At 34.7% G+C, this 19,655-nt stretch overlaps 1 protein-coding gene across 1 annotated transcript in view; it reads right to left on the reverse strand.

The window, feature by feature from the left end:
* Positions 1–1,023: 1,023 nt before the first annotated feature.
* slc25a14 (solute carrier family 25 member 14) overlaps positions 1,024–19,655 on the reverse strand; it is a 49,906-nt gene continuing 31,274 nt past the window's right edge. Inside the window, exons 4-9 of the mRNA XM_028815973.2 lie at positions 17,899–17,993; positions 13,292–13,377; positions 8,632–8,727; positions 7,111–7,235; positions 5,780–5,996; positions 1,024–4,083 (exon numbers count right to left, since the gene is read on the reverse strand). Coding sequence (XP_028671806.1) covers positions 4,042–4,083; positions 5,780–5,996; positions 7,111–7,235; positions 8,632–8,727; positions 13,292–13,377; positions 17,899–17,993 — 661 coding nt within the window. The 3' untranslated portion in view covers positions 1,024–4,041. The remainder of the gene's footprint in view (positions 4,084–5,779; positions 5,997–7,110; positions 7,236–8,631; positions 8,728–13,291; positions 13,378–17,898; positions 17,994–19,655) is intronic.

Genomic DNA, 19,655 nt, shown 5'->3' on the forward strand with positions numbered 1-19,655 from the left:
CACCTCTGAATGGCTGAAGAAAAACAAAATGAAGACTTTGGAGTGGCCTAGTCAAAGTCCTGACCTGAATCCAATTGAGATGCTATGGCATGACCTTAAAAAGGCGGTTCATGCTAGAAAACCCTCAAATAAAGCTGAATTACAACAATTTTGCAAAGATGAGTGGGCCAAAATTCCTCCAGAGCGCTGTAAAAGACTCATTGCAAGTTATCGCAAACGCTTGATTGCAGTTATTGCTGCTAAGGGTGGCCCAACCAGTTATTAGGTTCAGGGGGCAATTACTTTTTCACACAGGGCCATGTAGGTTTTTTTTTCTCCCTAAATAATAAAAACCACCATTTACAAACTGCATTTTGTGTTTACTTGTGTTATATTTGACTAATGGTTAAATGTGTTTGATGATCAGAAACATTTTGTGTGACAAACATGCAAAAGAATAAGAAATCAGGAAGGGGGCAAATAGTTTTTCACACCACTGTATACAGAGTGTACATGTCACAGAAACAGTGCAAATGTTTAAAAGCAGCTAAACTGCATCAGACCAAAGAATAACATATAAAGTCAAACTAACAGAATAACTTGAACTTAAGCCACGTTTCTTTAAAGTGAATAAAACAGCAGAGGTGTGAAACCTCACATTCTTTCTTGTGTTCCCATATTAGCTGTTTTAGCTACATTTTTCGGTGACCCTGCATAAGGAACTTATTACACTGTACTACAGTATTTGTAGATTTTCAGTTTAAAAAAAGTGACTCCCCCGCAAGTTAAAGATACCAAATTGTAATGAACACACTATACATGGGACTAAATTAGACTGCCAACTCTGCCACTACCTTCTGTGCAGCGCTCTTTTATGCTTGTTCTCAAAAGCATTATTAAAAATGCAATAAGCAGCTAAAGGGTCTAAAGTAAATAACATTTTTGGTAAATTCCTCCCAAAATGATGCAACATTTTTTAAATAGTGTATGCTGTATTTAATTTGTTTAACAAAAGTACAGAGTAAAAGCAAGAGTTAAACAAAATAAGTTAAATAATGCTTCATGGTTTATTACTGAGTTGAAAGAAACATCAGTCACTTGGCACAGAATTGTTCAAGGCTTGTTCTTTTTCCATTTATTTTCAGATTACATCTATTTACACATAAAATACACACAAAGGTAATGTGCATAAAATAAAAGAAACTAGAAACACATAAATGCTACAATGCTCTTATTGTGCTAACATTTTATTTTGTTTTTGCAAAAGAGCATTTTTTTTTTTTTTTACAATTAAATCAGCATTGAACAACACGCCAAACAACAAACATGCGTTTGTCCTAAACTGGACAATCACTGATGATGCTTGGCAATAGAAATGTTTATAATGACTTCATACATAAAACTAAAACTTGCTCAGAACTTGAAACAGATAGTACTCTTTTTGCAACAAAATGTCATTTTTTTCAAAAGCTTTTACTCATTCACTGATTCATTCATTCATCATAATATTGCACCTCCCATGCCCTGAGGCACTGATTTTTTTCACATCCAAGTGCTGCATGTACATAAAATCCAGTGTTTGTGTGTATACCGTAATCTCACAAACAGTGCCAGCGATACACGAAAAAATAGAACGATGTTTTTGACTAGGAAAGTTAAGCCATTTGTTGTGCGCAGGGCTAACTCTCTGTGTGTACAGGCGTGTATATGTGAACATGTGAAAATAAAATGACTACTACACCTTTCTAATCCATGTCTAGGGTCACAAGGAACTGGAGTCTACCCCGGCAGTACTGTATGCAAGGCAAGAAAAACATTAGATGGGGCATGTATGGTGGTTGGGCACACTCATCAATATGTGGCCAATTCAGAGTCATCAAGTAATCTAATATGCATGATGTTGAAGGAAAAACAGAGCAACCCTAGAAAACTCCACCGACATAGGGAGAACGTGCAAATACTCTAAAGACAGCGACAAGGATCTATATCCAATCTCCTTGAACTGTGATGCAAAAGCGCTAACCACTGCACTGCTGTGCAATTCTATAAGAACTCCCTAGATAATAAACTATATTTTAAGAAAGAAGCTTCAAATCTGTAACAAATAATTTTAAGATTTCAATATTAGTATTTGCAAAAATAAATAATTTAATTAAATCACTCTAATAAATGACCTATGAAATGCTGTAAAGCCCTCTGAATAAACTCAGCAAGGTTTGAAATCCTCTTCACAGGAGGTTAGCTCAGAGCAACATGCCCCTCTACCTTACACTTCTGCTTACTACCAGAGCAAGACACAGACTACTTTGTGCTGTTACTTTTGCAGGTTCAGCCCAATATGTTAATTAATAAAAAAAAATTTAAAAAACGTACACAAAACCATTATTAACTGCAACTGCTGTTATGGCTACCTCACTTCCTTGTTCAAGTGATATCAACAAAACAATGTGACTGAAACTTGGGGGCTCGGAATTGATTACTGAGTATCCCACTTCTAATGTGGACTTGGAATGTCATTCAAATTTATTTTTCCTAGTCTTGCTATTATGAGTTCCCCACTTCATGAATGCAGGATAGAATACAGCTAAACACAGCATCATAAGTTACAAGTAATATGTTTTGGTTTTTTTTAAATCTTATGGCATCTAAGCGTAACATCTCCCAAGAATCCTGTCTTCCGTAACTAAGGGTGAAGACAGACATGCATCCTTCAAGGGCACTATGCTCTGCCTGTACTTTTTATTTCACACTTCCAATGCATAACAAAAACAAACAAACAAAAAAACGTAAGGCATCTTAGACATAATGGCCACACAGTATGTACAATAATATTGAGGCAAAAAAATACAAATACATAAAAAGATGCAAACTTAAACATACCATAATAATTTTTGTTCTTTAGCCTAACACTAAAAAGGTTATTAAAGATAATAAATACTTTGAGCTTTTCTTTAATTTTTATATATTTTAAAGTTTTTTTTCTTCAGAAAATGTCTCAGTTCTAAATCCTCCTTACATATTACTGAAAATGCACTGACAATTTATGGTAGACACCACCAAAATATAAAAACTTTGGAGTGTTTAAACAACTACCAAAACAGAGGCTTCCAAGTGATCCTGAGGATTTAAGTACACTGTGGAACTATCATTTCAAAGGCATCTTCATTACTCATCGAGCAAAAATAACATTTTCTCAAAGCTATAAAAATATTTGCATTTAATCATATTAATTCTTAACGAATTCAGAATTATCTAATGGACGACCTGCTGAACTGTATGTCTGTTTGTATTGTAATATATAAAGCATGTGGTGGGATGTGGTACTTTGCTTCAATCTCCAAGTAAACAGACTTAAACAAGCTGGCAGGTTTAACAGTTAATATGATGTGTAAAAGATTTTGTTTTGAACAATTACACAGAACAAGAACGTCAAAAATGTTAGTCGAACTTTTAGAAAAGTTGGAGCTCAGAATATAAAGATACAATTAACTGTTGGTTATAAAAACAAAAAAATCTATAAAATTGTAAAAGGGTTTGTTAGGTTATGCTAATAATCTGAGAAACAGTACATATATTGGACATATATTATTTTTTTAGGATGAAACTACTGCAAATTCAAAATGTTAATATCTTCCGGAGATACAACAGTCAGAGATGAATAGCCTATCATCTAATTGTAAACTACTCTGGGATATCCTTTGGGATATGAATGCAATGCTGCTAACTATGTTTACAATTCATATGTGATTGAGTGTCTAGTAAAAATAAAAGAAAAAACCAAACAAAGCTGCAATTCTTTCCTAAATTAACAGTGATTTTTCAGTCTTATCCATTTGTCTTACTCATCCTTATAATTCGTGTTTATCCCATGTATACATTAAAATGAAATGTGGTAAACCAGTGACAGACTGATTATATCTTTTGTCATAAAAAATAAATAAACAGGATAAATAATGAAGATAATGGACAAAATACATTGACCTAAGAACACAAATAGCTTTAGCTCAATCCGTGAGAAGAGAATTTGTCAGTGTTTCACTTCTTCATTGGAACATCTTCATTTTAAAAAGGAAGCTTCTTTAGCTGCTCATAGGTGATAAAGAACTGAAAACATTGGGTTAAGAAAATTAATATATAATAATAATAATAATAATTACTTTTTTAGGCATTTAATATTATTGATTGTTTGCTTGATAGATTTACAATGGAGATGCATTTCAAAACCAATGTAAAATACAAAGAACTTTATCATGCTCTAAATAAATGATAGATATAAAATATATGTTCATTTACAGACCATTTTTAACATTAAGACTGCCTTGAATTCATTATACTGCATTTCAGAAAGTCAATAGCATCAAACTGCTAACTTTATGTCACATGATTTTTGAATCACACAGAGTATTAGTGCAATTTCCTGTGACCAGACATTTGTTTACCTCTGCAGGGACACTTGGTGGCCACCAGATTAAAGGAAAGCTGATGATCTTAAGAAATGAATGCAATATTGAGGAGAATTGCCTAGACATCTCTGAATTAGCCCACACCAGCTTATGCAAACGATTGTTTTTGAATAAGTCATACACTTTAGCCCCTTAAAATGGTATAAACTAGAAAGAACTGATGCAACTTCATTTGCAACGATTAAATGTGATGATATAAAGCTCACTATGCAGTTCTGTGCTATTTGCTCTGTTTAAAAAGTAATAGCTATTACAATTCACCCGTCAACTCATCCATCCTCATGGTACCATGGCCAGACATTCTATGTGATGTTGGCATCTAGAAATACCGCTATAAACCCCCTTCAGTCTATTTGGTGATATATTTAAAGTAACTGTCTTCTGATATTGCAGCTTTTGGACTGCACGTCCATTCTGTTGCTAGAGTGGGTCTGCAGTTTTACAATGTTAAAATTCCTGTTCCATTTTGACCTATACCTTTTGTAAAGAGGTGAAGTTCAGTAATCAATGCTCTTTCAAGGTCAAAATATTTTGTGTGTAGGTTTAGGCCTGTACCCATTTAAAAAACATTTAAGTAGTAATTAGACAGTTAAAAAAAATGAAGAAGTCTAAAGTAGCAGTATGGAAAGCTGAATCTATATAATGTAATATACATCACAAAATCACATCAGATAAAACTATTTAGAAAAGTGTAAAATTAGCTGTGCCTATTTGGGTCCACAGATTTTCTAAGCAGACATAGGCTACAAAGTGGACTGTTATGTCATCCACAATTTTAATGTATTCATTTTTGACAATGTCTCTTCTTTTTCTGGCGTTCATTTCTTTAAAATACCATTTGCAATTTTGATTCACTTGTTGTCAGAAATGCTCCCATTAAAAGTGAGAGTAGAAGAGATTTTATCAATTTATTGCAGGTTGCTCTAGCACAAAAGCTAAGTGATAACAGTAAGGATCAATGACAAATGACTATTTAAAGATGATACAGATCTAAAATGCAGCCTGCCAAAACTAGCAGGTAATGCAAAGATAGCCAATGAGCCAAACAGTAGTGTAAGAAAACAGAGTAGACTAAATCAGGCTCCAAGAATGAGACAGGTGAACACAAAAATGTGAAAACTGTAATTAAGGGAGCACATGGTGATGGACGTCTATCACAAAATGAACATACAAATTCAGTCAGTTGAATTTTACTTCAATGACAGAAACCAGTTCAAAGTAGCACTTAAGTTACCCTCATTTAGACAGTATATAAATACCTTATTTGTACTGAGACAACAAAAACATAGCATACTTAAAAACTACGTTAGAAAGATAACAATAACTATAAAGGATACAATAATATTCCATGGTCCCAGGCGTAGCCAGTTGGGCCAAAAACCTTTATAAAGTGCAAAAAAGCCTTCACTTTTCCATATCTGCAATAGTCCATCCAAGGTCCCTTTGTATATCACTTGGTTGCCAGCTATGACTCTTTGGTTCATCATACGAGTTCGCACCACATCCACTGGATTTGATGCCAAGGCACCAGCAAGGCCACAGGTAAAGCTAGAACTGCAAGGACAAAATTTTGTAAAGCAAAAAAACTTGACAACAGTTGGGTACATTATTTATTCATTACATACTATTGGTGTACAAGTGTTGTGCAACACTGTTGAATACATAATTTAAGAAAAACTCATGTTTCTCACAGAAACATCTCTGTAAACTACTTAGCTATCTTCTGAAACAACGCAAACATTCAGAGAGAATGCAGACTGAAGTAATTAATAGTACTGTACAACCTAATTATTGTAAAAACAAAGGGACCTATAACTGAAGATAAAAATGTTATGTATAGCAAGAAGGAAATGGTTGCACAGTCTTTTTTTTACCTGCTATTAAGTTTATTAAGTAGGGAAATATGTTATTGCTATTTAACAAATCTCTATAGATCTTGGTTACTAAGTATTCTAGACATTCATATAATTAGTGATGAACTTAAGTAGTTACATTTGCTCTGTATTATATAGCTTTATTTTACAGAGCACAATTTGAAAATGCAAATGCATTTTGCGCATTCAAAGTTTTATATGCAGGTAACAAAAACATTAATTATGCAATGAACTTCAAGTAGGACACAGGAGACCTTCTATGAAAAGTATTTAGGGATTTATGTTGAGATTTCATTCTCCTTGTATAGAGGATGTGCAAAACCTATTAAAAGGACTATATTACAAAAACAGTTTTCTCTGGTGTGCAATATTATCTCACACAAAGGTAACAAATATAACATTGCCAAATACACATAATCCAATTCAGGGTCACAGCAGGTGTGGGATTAGTGTCTATCACAGCTGCATTAACAAAAAGGCGGGAGCCAAATCTGGATAGAGAACCAGTCCATTACAGAGTTCATCAATGCACACACCTACATTCACATTCAGTGATAATACCAGTAATATGTCCTTGCATCTCTGACTGTGATATAGCTGGCAACATACAGTGTGATTTAACAACCAGAAGAAAACTTTATACTGTAATAGGTTATCTTTCTTAATGAACAATCTACCAAATGAAAAAAGATCTTCGACAGATGCAAAATCAATAATGTTTACAATTTTCAACAGTGGGAGATTTTCAATGTAAATTATGTTAATACATTTAACAAAAAAACAGAGAAGCTCACATAAAATGAGTGTATACTGTGTCTCCCATCAGACCAGAGAGGATTAAATGCTTTTTGGTGATGTCATAAACAGGAAGCTCCACACCAACGACAATGGCGGCTCTCTGGGCAGTAAGCAAAACACCCTAGGAAAAGATTTAAAAAAATAAAAAAAAAACATTGAATTTCATTGTTTTGTACATGTTACCATCAACGATATACCAAAATGCTAAGAGGTGTAATTTTATTGTTAAATTTGCCTACTTACACACAATTACAGTTTAAGATACTGACCAAATGTATGGGAACCTGAATTGCATTAATTATTATGAAGTTTATTAATAAAATGCAAAGATGCTGCAAATACAACATTTTGACATCCGCATACCACCTATAGGCGGTTGTGAAAATTACAATATGTAAATAACTTGATTGCAAAGGAAAGAAGTTGGGTAGACTCTAGAACTCTGAAAATGTACAAAAATTACAAAGTGTACCTGGCACTGCCTGGAGGTAGAATAAATTGTAAAAAACATTTTGGGGCGGCACGGTGGCGCAGTGGGTAGCACTGCTGCCTAGCAGTTAGGAGACCCGGGTTCGCTTCCCGGGTCCTCCCTGCGTGGAGTTTTCATGTTCTCCCCATGTCTGCGTGGGTTTCCTCCGGGTACTCCGGTTTCCTCCAACAGTTCAAAGACATGCAGGTTAGGTGCATTGGCGATTCTAAATTCTCCCTAGTGTGTGCTTGATGTGTGGGTGTGTGTGTGCGCCCTGCAGTGGGCTAGTGCCCTGCCTGGGGCTTGTTTCCTGCCTTGCGCCCTGTGTTGGCTGGGATTGGCTCCAGCAGACCCTCGTGACCCTGTAGTTAGGATATAGCGGGTTGCATAATGGATGGATGAAAACATTTTGGCCCAAACCAAAATTTCACAGACTAACCCACTGTGGGAAGCAACTTTAGACATCTGAGTCAAATCCCAAAAATGCTTCCTGGGGAACTTCCCCAATAAAGCACAGCTGTGGTGAAATCTGTGAATGAAACACAGCTTGTTGTCTTCCTTGTAAAAATTTGCAGGAGGCAGGTTCAACAGTGTCAATTTGCATACCAGACAAAAACCCAAATTCAGCTTTATATAGTAGATTAAGGATTGAATATTAATATACATATATTATATTAAAAATAATTAAAAACTCAAATATATTCAAACATAGTATAAAAGTTGTAAGTGTTACACATATACATTTGTACTTTATGCCATTTTATGTTTCATTAATATTAATTAGGGTTTTTTGTTTGCGATGCATCTGGAAAAGTATTAAGTGTTAATGACTCATGCATAGACTTAGTCTTCAAATTAAAGTGAAAGCTAACAGACTGCAAAAACTATAAATTGAAAAGAGTATAAATAAATGATTGGGATGCATTTTGTGTTGGGCTTCACTCATCAAAAATAAAAACAAGTCGCTTGTAGTAAATAAATTGCAGATAAGCAATAACTTTGTTTTTTTTAAACTTTATACAACAAATCATAACTCTTAACTGCTTACCCGCCAAAGTCCTCGGGTTCCCTCTTGATGATAGATATCCAAAAAGTTTGCTATCATACTTCCCTGAATTACACTTCCTTGAGCCTGCATCCTTATCTAAAAGACAACATAAACAGAATGACCATATTGTTACCCTCATTCTACAAACCCAGAAGCTGAAGAAACTGCAATTCCCTATCTTTCTTGCTTTTCTTTACTCTATAGCCAAAAAGATTATTTCAAATTAACTTAAAACTGATGAAACAAAAAAAAGGAATGATAAAAGCTATGTAAGATTAAACACTCTGATCATATCTTTTTGATATTTGCATTCAAAAAATTACTTTTGGAACACTGTATTAATCCCTTTTTGCATAACCTTTGGGGGTCTTTTTTAGCATCTGCTTAAAAAAAGTAAATATAAGATGTAAACATTCATTTATATAAAAACTAAAGATAGTGTCCATAAAAAAAAAAGATTATCAGCTTTTTAGTGCCATATAAAATGCCTATATTTAATTTTGTGATCTTAATATTAAGATGAAAACAAGTTATAATAATATAGGGAGGCAGGTATATAATATATATATATATATATATATATACAGTAATCCCTCCTCCATCGCGGGGGTTGCGTTCTAGAGCCACCCGCGAAATAAGAAAATCCGCGAAGTAGAAACCATATGTTTATATGGTTATTTTTATATTGTCATGCTTGGGTCAGAGATTTGCGCAGAAACACAGGAGGTTGTAGAGAGACAGGAACGTTATTCAAACACTGCAAACAAACATTTGTCTCTTTTTCAAAAGTTTAAACTGTGCTCCATGACAAGACAGAGATGACAGTTCTGTCTCACAATTAAAAGAATGCAAACATATCTTCCTCTTCAAAGGAGTGCGCGTCAGGAGCACAGACTGTCAGAAAGAGAGAGGAAAGCAAACAAATCAATAGGGCTGTTTGGCTTTTAAGTATGCGAAGCACCAGCGGTACAAAGCTGTTGAAGGCGGCAGCTCACACCCCCTCTGTCAGGAGCAGGGAGAGAGAGAGAGAGAGAGAGAGACAGAGAAAAACAAACAGTCAAAAATCAATACGTGCCTTTCGAGCTTTTAAGTATGCGAAGCACCGTGCAGCATGTCGCTTCAAGCAGCTGCACAGAAGGTAGCAAAGTGAAGATAATCTTTCAGCATTTTTAGACGAGCGTCCGTATCGTCTAGGTGTGCGAACAGCCCCCCTGCTCACACCCCCTACGTCAGGATCAGAAAAAGTCAGCGCAAGAGAGAGAGAGAGAAAAGTAAGTCGGGTAGCTTCTCAGCCATCTGCCAATAGCGTCCCTTGTATGAAATCAACTGGGCAAACCAACTGAGGAAGCATGTACCAGAAATTAAAAGACCCATTGTCCGCAGAAATCCACGAACCAGCAAAAAATCCGCGATATATATTTAAATATGCTTACATATAAAATCCGCGATAGAGTGAAGCCGCGAAAGGCGAAGCGTGATATAGCGAGGGATCACTGTATATATATATTATATTCTGCAAGAAATCCGACTAAGTAAGCAAATCATCAGGAAGATACAAACTTCCACGGACAAAACTTAGCTTGTTCTCTACTCATGGCTCTCCTTTATCCCACTGCTCTACAATGGATTTTTTAAAATCATACTTCTGTTATGGATCATTCTCCTCAAATTCAACAGACTAATAATTTCATTGTTTGGCACCAGGGTACAGGGTCCTACCGCTCCAGGGATCAGCGTGTGTCGAATTTTTATATATTTACCTCATGCTTTGTGTGCAGTTTCCCCTGCTAATCCAGTTCCTACACTCTTAAAAATAATGGTTATTTAATGGCACTTTTTATGGATCCTTCATATGGATGGGACATTTGGGAACCAAAAGTAGTTTCCCTATGTCATTGCTCTGAAGATCCATTCTGGTACCTTTACTTTTAAGAGTGGAAAAATTCACTAGACCAATGTTTTCCACTATTCAAGACTGTTATCATTTAGATTTATAGTGAATTACAGTAAGGTTCAAACCCAAAAGTGTTCACTGCACGTGGAGTTTGCATGTTGTGAACTGGCCCAGTATAAGTAAATGTGTGTGAGTGTGTGTGTGTGTGTGTGTGAGTGAGAGAGACACCCCTTTCAGAGTTGAGTTCTGCTTTGCGGACAATATTTTTTGGGATTGGCCCTATTTCCCCTGTAAGCCTGGAATGAACAAGTGAGGTTTAGAAATAGTTGGATGGATTAATTAAAAAATACTTCATGATAATATTTGTACAGGATATGCAGTATTATAAAAAAAAACTAGCTGTGTGAGCCTGTGCTGGGGTCCTAGAAATCTGAAATCGTCAGAAAAAAAAAATTGAAATATAGAGATGTCAGGTAATTGAAAGGAACTACTCTAGGCATCTCTCTCCTAGGAGGTTTCATTTTGCCAATGTGCTCACATCGCTTGTACATTAGCAGCGGGAGGAAAAGTAAAAGGGATACCGCTTTGCAGATGTTAGCGGCTAAGCGACTTTGTCTTTCTTCTGAGGTTTCATTTCGCTGATGTGCTGGTCTCGCTTGTATTATTAGCGGCTAAGCGAGTTTTCCATTTCCTCATCAAAATGCCCTTACCCTGACTCCACCTCTCATTTCCGGGCCGGACACACACACACACACACGCATAGACATTTATATATAAGTGTGACCTTTTTCAATTGTGTCACTTTATCAGGACATAGCTAACAATCAACAAGTCCTAATAAAGTCCAACATGTCAATAAACCTAACGTCAAGATGCAAAATATATACACCACATAAATATTGTTACTAAAATTCTTAATTGCTTGTCTGACCAACATGCAAAATATGGCCACTCTCTGGTGCCACTTTTCATTCAACATAAAATTAGCCGGCATATACAGTATAGTGCCTTCAAAGATTTGGTATCTTGCAGGCCTCCTATCTTTTTATTCTTCTTCTAAAATTTTTCCCACTTTCATGTGTCCCCACCACTCTCATCTGCAATACACATCCTTTATCCCCTTTAACCTTTATGTTCCCCTTTGCACAGTTCATCCGCTTTCTCTTCGGTCGTCCTCTTCTCCTCTGTCCCGACACTTCCATGATTCTTCCCAAGACATTGTTCACTTCTATTCTCATGACATGCCCATACCACTTTAACCTTCTTGTCTGTATTTTCTTTGAGATTTCCCCAGCTACCTCTGGTTCTCCCATTCCTGATCTTATCAAGATTTGTAGACCACCTTTACCACCATTAATGATTGTCTATAGGAGATTTGGTGTCTCTTCTCTTGTACCAGAAGGATTTTGGCTCGCACTTCCTTACGAAGATGTTTCAGTTCATTTAATGTCTCTCTCTGAATTGCCTTTCCCAAGATTTCTTCTATCTTTTCCCCTAGAAGTTTTTTCTTTTTTATTCTTAGGGTGTCAAGACTGGGGGGCTGTCAAAAAACAGGGCCTGGTAATGCCCACTGAGGCATTCCTTGTGTGATTTTGGGCTATACAAGAAATACATTTTTGTTGTTGTAATGCTGGAGGGTGTTCACCACTAGCATGTCACCTTTCATAATTGGGTTTTATGGCTTACACTTTACCTTATCATGTATATCTCAAAAAAAGATAAACATGGCTAGTAATGCAGATTTTTTAATAGGTTTAGGTTGTCTTTGATCAACATTTTCTCTTTTAGTTTAATTTCAAAGTATTAATTATAGACTGATTTCTTTCTGTACTCCACATTTTTATTCATTTTACAGACACAAAAGATAAAGGCAACTTGGGTCAAAACAAAAGTATTATTTAGCTGCATACATTTATTTTCTTTGTAATATCTTGAACTGATATCCTGGTAAACTGCCATTTCCTATTGATTTAAGATGGAAATTTCATCTGGTTTGTCTTAACTGCTTTTCAGAATACGATGAAGCGATAAGAGACTTTCAAGAGCTAAGACTTTTGCATATTTTTCATAGGATGTTTAGACAAAGTGCTGTCATTTCTACATGGTCTGCAAATACCCTTAATTTATAGGTCTGCAATGTGCACTTTAATCATGTCTGAATTGTTTGGTTTGTAATTTTAAACTGTGGAGCAAACATTATGTAGGGCACTGTACATGTCAAGGAAAATTAAGCAATAAAACTAAGAAAAATATCCTAATCTCCCTTACTAAGTACAGGGTGGTCCAGATCTAATAATGCAGATCCAGATCGTCTGGATGACTTTGATTTATGCGGGGACGATTCCAGTTCGGCGCAAAGACAATTCTTCATGTCGTCAGTTCGCACACTTCTCGATGGTCCGGAATTTTTCGGGCGATTTTCTATGTAATAAACTTAATAGGTTATAGCATAATGAAAATTGCATACTTAGATCTGGACCACCCTATAGATGGTGTGAAATAATTTACTGTATTAATAACCGAATAACAGAGGATCCCAAAGCAATAACAGAATTCTGCTGCATGTTCATGTACAGGTTTGTAGCATGTGCAATTTTGAAGAATGTGTAAACTCTACACATACAGCAACTAGCCTGGGATTTGACACCATGTTCCTGCTGCTGTGAGACATGCTATGGAAAATGAACCATGTTTAGCTGCTGGTAATTCAACACTGCATTCTCTTCATCTGGTTGGTAATGAGTTAGTAAACAGCAAATACTCTACCTTTAGAACATCAGTCGGATTAGCAATGGCAGATGATATTACTCCAGACACCACACCACAAAATACATTGATTATCATTGTTTCATCTGCAAATTCCAAAAAAAAGGTATTATTAACTTGAAACAAATTATACAGACATAACAATAATTAATAGGCAAAACATCCTATTAATAATATGAGGAAAAATCTCTTAGAACTACACATTTTTGAAAGAGGGACAAAAAAGTAAAAAATATTCATGTGCATGCACTACTTCTAAACTGAATTTTTATTCAATAGCTAAATTAGTCTGCAAAAAAGTAACAGATAATATTTTAAGATTAATCAGTGGGATTAAACAAAAATCAATCACCCCCCAAGGTAAATTAAGCTATCCAGTCCAGATTATGTTTAGATTTGTTGATGTTTGCATTAAAAAATAAAAATACTGTATTCTAATAAATACAGTACACAAGAAAAAGTTACGAAAACCTATAAAGAAATATACTAAATTTATATAACTATAACTGTTTTAGATCAATACTATTAAGAGGTGATGCAGGAGAAGAATGGTTCAAGTTGGAACAATAGTTACACTTGTCCTTGATCAAAGTGACCAACAGTAACAGAGGTCCAAGCGCTGGTAACACTGACAGGAGGACACGCTCAATCTGTCCCCCAATCATCAGTCAAACCAAGCCTGTATCAAAACAAGCATTCAAAACAAGAGTGTTTCATCCCAGCATTGCATGCACAGTGAAGCAACATATTAAAAACACAGTGTTATTTGACAGCAAACAGGGGTTCAAATAACAGTAGCAAATAATCAGCTTTAATAAATTTTGATTACTGCATAGCAGAATATGAGATAGTCTAAATAAGTATTTGTTAATGAAGCTTCAAGTCACAAATAAAAGCTTTCTTTTCATGAAATCTGGTTAATATCACATTATAGTCCCAGCACTCTCAGTACAGAATTCTTACTATTAATCAATGACCATTCAAAACCTGACTTAGCCTTATAGAAGCCAGACCCTTTAACTATAGTAATATTACCTTTCATTTTTTTTAATAATTTGTATTAATTTTTTTTAGATAATTAACTTTCTTTCACTTAAACACCACAAATCCCATTCTCTGTATTATTCTTTTCTTCTCCATTTGTCTTACTATATTAAGACTACAAAAGAGCTGTTAACTTCAAAAGGATGAGAAACTTGTTGAATAGAGCCCCCATTCATTGATCAAGCCTGTAAATATTTACAGAAGTACAGTGGTTGGCCTAAAAATAAATGGCTTCCTTTATCCTTTTTAAAAAGGGGAGTACAAATTGTTTGCTATTGTTACACAAGTTTATTTTCTAAGTTCTGAGTACCAAGTAAAAAAATAACCAACTGTACAATTTTCTGCTGAAACAGTAGTTGGATTTAAAAATCTCTTGATTTTTAGCTATATTACTCGTCAGCTTTTTATTCAGTAAACTTTTCTTATATCAGAGATCTAATTAAATCTGTTAGGTTTCAATAAGGGGGACTGGTGACTTGTTTACTGTTGATAAATCTCCATAAAATCAGGTTATCTTATTGTGTGAGTGTGTGTGTGTGTGTGTATATGCACATACATATATAAATACACACATAAATACATACATATATATTGTGCAAAGAAGAGCGTCCAGGTACATACCAGGATTTAAGAACGTGTTGCACTCTGACAGACTCAGAGAATTACAGGGTAAACATGTTTAGTCTCATGCAGAGAAGACTGCATTAATAAAGTAGATCCAGCACAATTGTTTTACTTTAACAGTGAATCACATACTTGATGATACTAGTGGACATTAAAGAGAACGACTTTCACGACTACAGCCAGAAAGCACTTCTCGACATAAAGAGTTGTAAGAATGTGGAACAAACTACCAAGCCTTGTAGTTGAAACAAAAACCTTGACAACCTTTAAGAAGTATCTGGATGAGCTGAACAAACAAGCTTCAAGGACTGAATCATTGCCTCTCGTTTGTCAAATGTCTTATGTTCATACTACTGTGTGTGTGTATATATATATATATATATATATATATATATATATATATATATATATATATATATATATATATATATATATATATATACAGTATATATATATATATGTGTGTGTGTGTGTGTACTATTGACTAGCTATGCTTGCTAAACATTCATTTTCATTATCATATTTTGAAATCTGAAATTTAAATAGCAAAGAACAAATACAGCATTTTGCTAAATGCTATATATAGTACACATATACTATATGCCAGGTTTGAGAGTATTTCTGAGGATGCCCTGTGATGGCTAGGTACTGGCTTCCCATTACAATGAAGTGGACAGCAGATTAGAATATGATGAATGGGCCACATACACACATGGAACTATAATTAAATGAACAAAACCAACCAGATGATAAATACAACTAATTTCTAAAAATATATGTTGCTTTCTATGTTGATAACTCAAAAGATAATATATATAAAATGTATTTCTATCACTTGTCATCTCTGACTACCATTATTTGAACCCCTGCTTATTCTACTACATGAAATAGGATATTAATATATATATGTATGTACAATCTGTAAACAGAGCAGTAAGTACCACAAAATAATGCAAAGTGGGTGCAGACTTATATTTTTATACAAAAAGTGGTGCAGCTAAAATAACTGAAAAAATTTCATGTTAGGCCTAATCTTAAAATTTACTTTAGCATGTCTAAATAACTGTTTTCATAATGTCAACAGAACAAAAACTGAACATTTTCACTAAGTCTCCAATTTTAATTTTCTGACAAGTGAAAATCATTACACTATGAGCTTCACTTTAAATGTTTATTCCACAACTAAAGAAAATTAAGTTAAAACAATAGACTAAAAAGACACAAGCAAGTGTGAAAATTACATTTATTTTTATAAATCAGCATTAGAGGGAAGCTACTGTATTTTTCAACAAAGAACACAAACATTTATTGAGAATTAAAGGATAAGGTCAGTATTTTTCCAATTCGAAGTTATTTTTTCACAATCACGGTAATGAATTTGCTACTTTATTTTAAAAATTAAAAAAAAAAATAACTAGCCCACTCTTGGGGGCTATAATGAAGCTGAAGGGTACTGTAAACCTAATGTGATGAAAAGCCTTAAACCTTAACAAGTATATCCATTTTTTAAGCCAAAAATGTAGAATATTGATCCACGTCTTGAGATTATGCACATATTGCAAAATAGTGTAGCCATGTCGTTTAAAGAAGGAAAAAAAAGCAAAAAGCAAACCATTGTTGTAAAATTCTGCCCTTTTAAAACAAGACAGGCTCTGCATCTCATTTTGAAGAGTTTACACCTCTTTGGAAATGCAACACCATTTCAGCCCTGGGGTGTGAATTTATCATAGAAAGTCATCACCAAGCGCCGTTCTTGACATTGAATGTTGATGCCCAGATGTGAATTTGTTGTCTGAGTTCAGTAGACAACTTAACAATAATAAATGAAAAAAGTCATGCCACTGTTTCAATTCTATCAATATACAGCAAGTATTTACTTTTCTAAGCAAAGATACTGCTTGCTGCCGCTGAATTGTTAAAGCACACACGTGCTTCAGTGAGAGAATATTAAGCAGGCACAGCACCAGGGTCTGAAGTTGGGCGTTTTTTTTTTTTCAGTGGCGTTGTATCTGCTGCAGAAAGTTAAGGCTCCTCATGATGTGACAGCAAACAGCACTCCCCTGCAACCAAACGTTTCGATATGTTTCTAACAGCATGCTCAAAACTCTGAAGAGGACCCCTAAAACTATTTCATTAAGAAACTACATAATATTTTAAATGCATCGCAAGGAGGTCCAAGCAGCCTACAAAAAAAAAAAAATAAATAAATAAAAAAAAAGAAAAAAAAAAAAAAAAGAAGAAGAGTACCGACAATGATATACACCACTGCACATAGCGTATTGGGTCAATTTAGCAACCACAATTTGCCTAAAGTTAATCTGGCTGAAGTTTAGTAAGTTCAATACAGATGCTTTAACATACACAGATTAGTCCTTTATTCCTGCCTCAGAAACTTATGAAAAATGCTTCACTTTAGAACACAATTTCAAGTGGAAAATTAACATATGCCATGATTGTGAAGAAACAACTTGGACTTGAAAAATATCAAACATACCCTTCAACATGATGGCTACACCACTGATTCAAATCCATTCAATCAAATCAGCTATAAACTATAAAGCATAAATGATAGTGAGCTCAAAGTGGCAATGCTAGTATTTAAGTGAAGATTTTTTACAAAGCACCCTATGGATCATAATTGAGTGCATCAATGTGTTCATTTTGCTGGTTACAAAATGAACCACTAAAATCATTTCTATTTGACATTAGCAGGAGAACATAATGTTTAATGAAAAATTAATTGAACAAAGAGCCTAAAGCTCAAAAAAAAGGGTTTAAATTAAAATGGCATCTTCATATTGTAATAAAATGTATTATTATTTCTAAATATATCTAATCTTCAGTTGTCCAGTGGCATTCAATTATACTTTTCATAAAATCGAATTAAAAATACTGTATGAGTGTATACAATTAAAAAATTGTTATTTTTCAGTACCAACCTTCCGGACGGCTGACAAACAAACGTTTCATGGTTTGATAAGTACCAATCTTTATAGTGCCATACGATGCCTGTCGCAGCAGGGCCGGTGATATTCTGCACCGAGTGGCATAGTGTTGGGAAGAAGAAAGAGAAGGGAAAAGAAAAAATATTGTAAGCTTTTATGTCAGTAAGTTTACTTTATTGACAAAAACACTGAACTATAACTAAAACAACTTCAAAATTGAAGTTTATTATTTATGTGATTGGATAATTTAAAGCTGCTAAAAATTTTCTTAGATATTAACTATATCAGAAAATTACACACTAAAACAATTAAAGGTAGTGAAAGATATATTTACTTCTGGGAACACACACACTGCAAAATGGTAAGAAGTACAAAGTCACAATATAAATGTCATAAACACAAAACCATAAATAAGACTGCACCTGTTTCTTCTGTAAAGAAAGGCAGTTAATTTCTTTATGTGCAGCTTATAAGGGTACATAGATATAGGTCAACTGTAAATGTGTATAGCAGGGGTGGCGAACTCCAAGCCTCGTGGGCCGCAGTGGCTGCTGGTTTTCATTCTTACCATCTTCTTAATTAGTGACCAGTTTTTGCTGCTGATTACTTCTTTTAATTAACTTGACTCAGGCCCCATAGTTTATTTTTCTTTAATTAGCAGCCAAACAATTATGAGACAAAAAACAGGCCACCACATAATCAGCTCCCCTGTGCCCATCACACAATATCTGCAATTAAAGAGAGGTGATGGTCTTGGTAAGGTTGATATCTCAGGTCACCAAAACATTTTGACGGTGCTCTAAGAAAGAGCAGAAAAACAACAGTTTCCGAAATGTGTGCTATGGCAGAACGAGAGCAGAAATAAGCCATGGAATTAAATAACGGATTTAATTAACAGCAAAAATTGGCTTCTCATTAAGAAAGTGATTGCAGTGAAATTGGTTGGAGTTTGAAGCCCCAGTTTAGCTGGTCATCTGTTAGCTCATTTCACATCTCATTTCTGCTTGGCTGTTATTTAATGAAGAAATGTATCAATTCAGAGGGCTGAACTCTTCTAACAGGGCCATTAAAGTGATGGGGAAAAAGTTAATTAGCAGTGAAAACTGGTCACTGATTAGGAAAAGGGTTAGAATGAAAACCTGTAGCCACTGCGGCCCTCCAGGCCTGGAGTTCGACACCCCTGGTGTATAGAGTGTGAGCACCGTTTGTTACCCAAAACAGTAATAAAAAATCTACATTTGATTTTTTTTGAAAAGAGAATTAGCAGGAGACCATTTTGAAACATAGTCCAATAAGTACTATGCCCATTCTGTATGCATTATTACAACATTTACACTAACAAAAAGCAATCCACTCAATTTCAATCTTCATTAATCTATGGTGAAACAGAAAACATTGGTAAATGTTATTTAGTTTTCTTAGGCATTGCTATGTTTTTACCTTATATTGATAAAAATAGGAAAGGTGACATAGCATGATACAGTTTTAAAGCCAAAGGAACTATACAGAAATGCAGTTCAACACAGAGAAAACTAAGATAAAATTAGTTGCAAAATTTATGGTACAAAATCGCATTGCATGTCGTGCAAATACTAATGAGATAAACCTTCTGCAAACAAACTGGGGCATCACTGCTAACAATCTATTAAAATAGGGGTGGGGATATGTATTTAGGTAGAAAAGCATCTCAGAGCTGGAAAGAATATTCTTATTAATATATTCACCTCTGGCAGTGTTTGTTCTAGCACTAT

The sequence above is a fragment of the Erpetoichthys calabaricus genome, chromosome 12, assembly GCF_900747795.2.
Source record: "Erpetoichthys calabaricus chromosome 12, fErpCal1.3, whole genome shotgun sequence".
Lineage (NCBI taxonomy): Eukaryota > Metazoa > Chordata > Cladistia > Polypteriformes > Polypteridae > Erpetoichthys > Erpetoichthys calabaricus.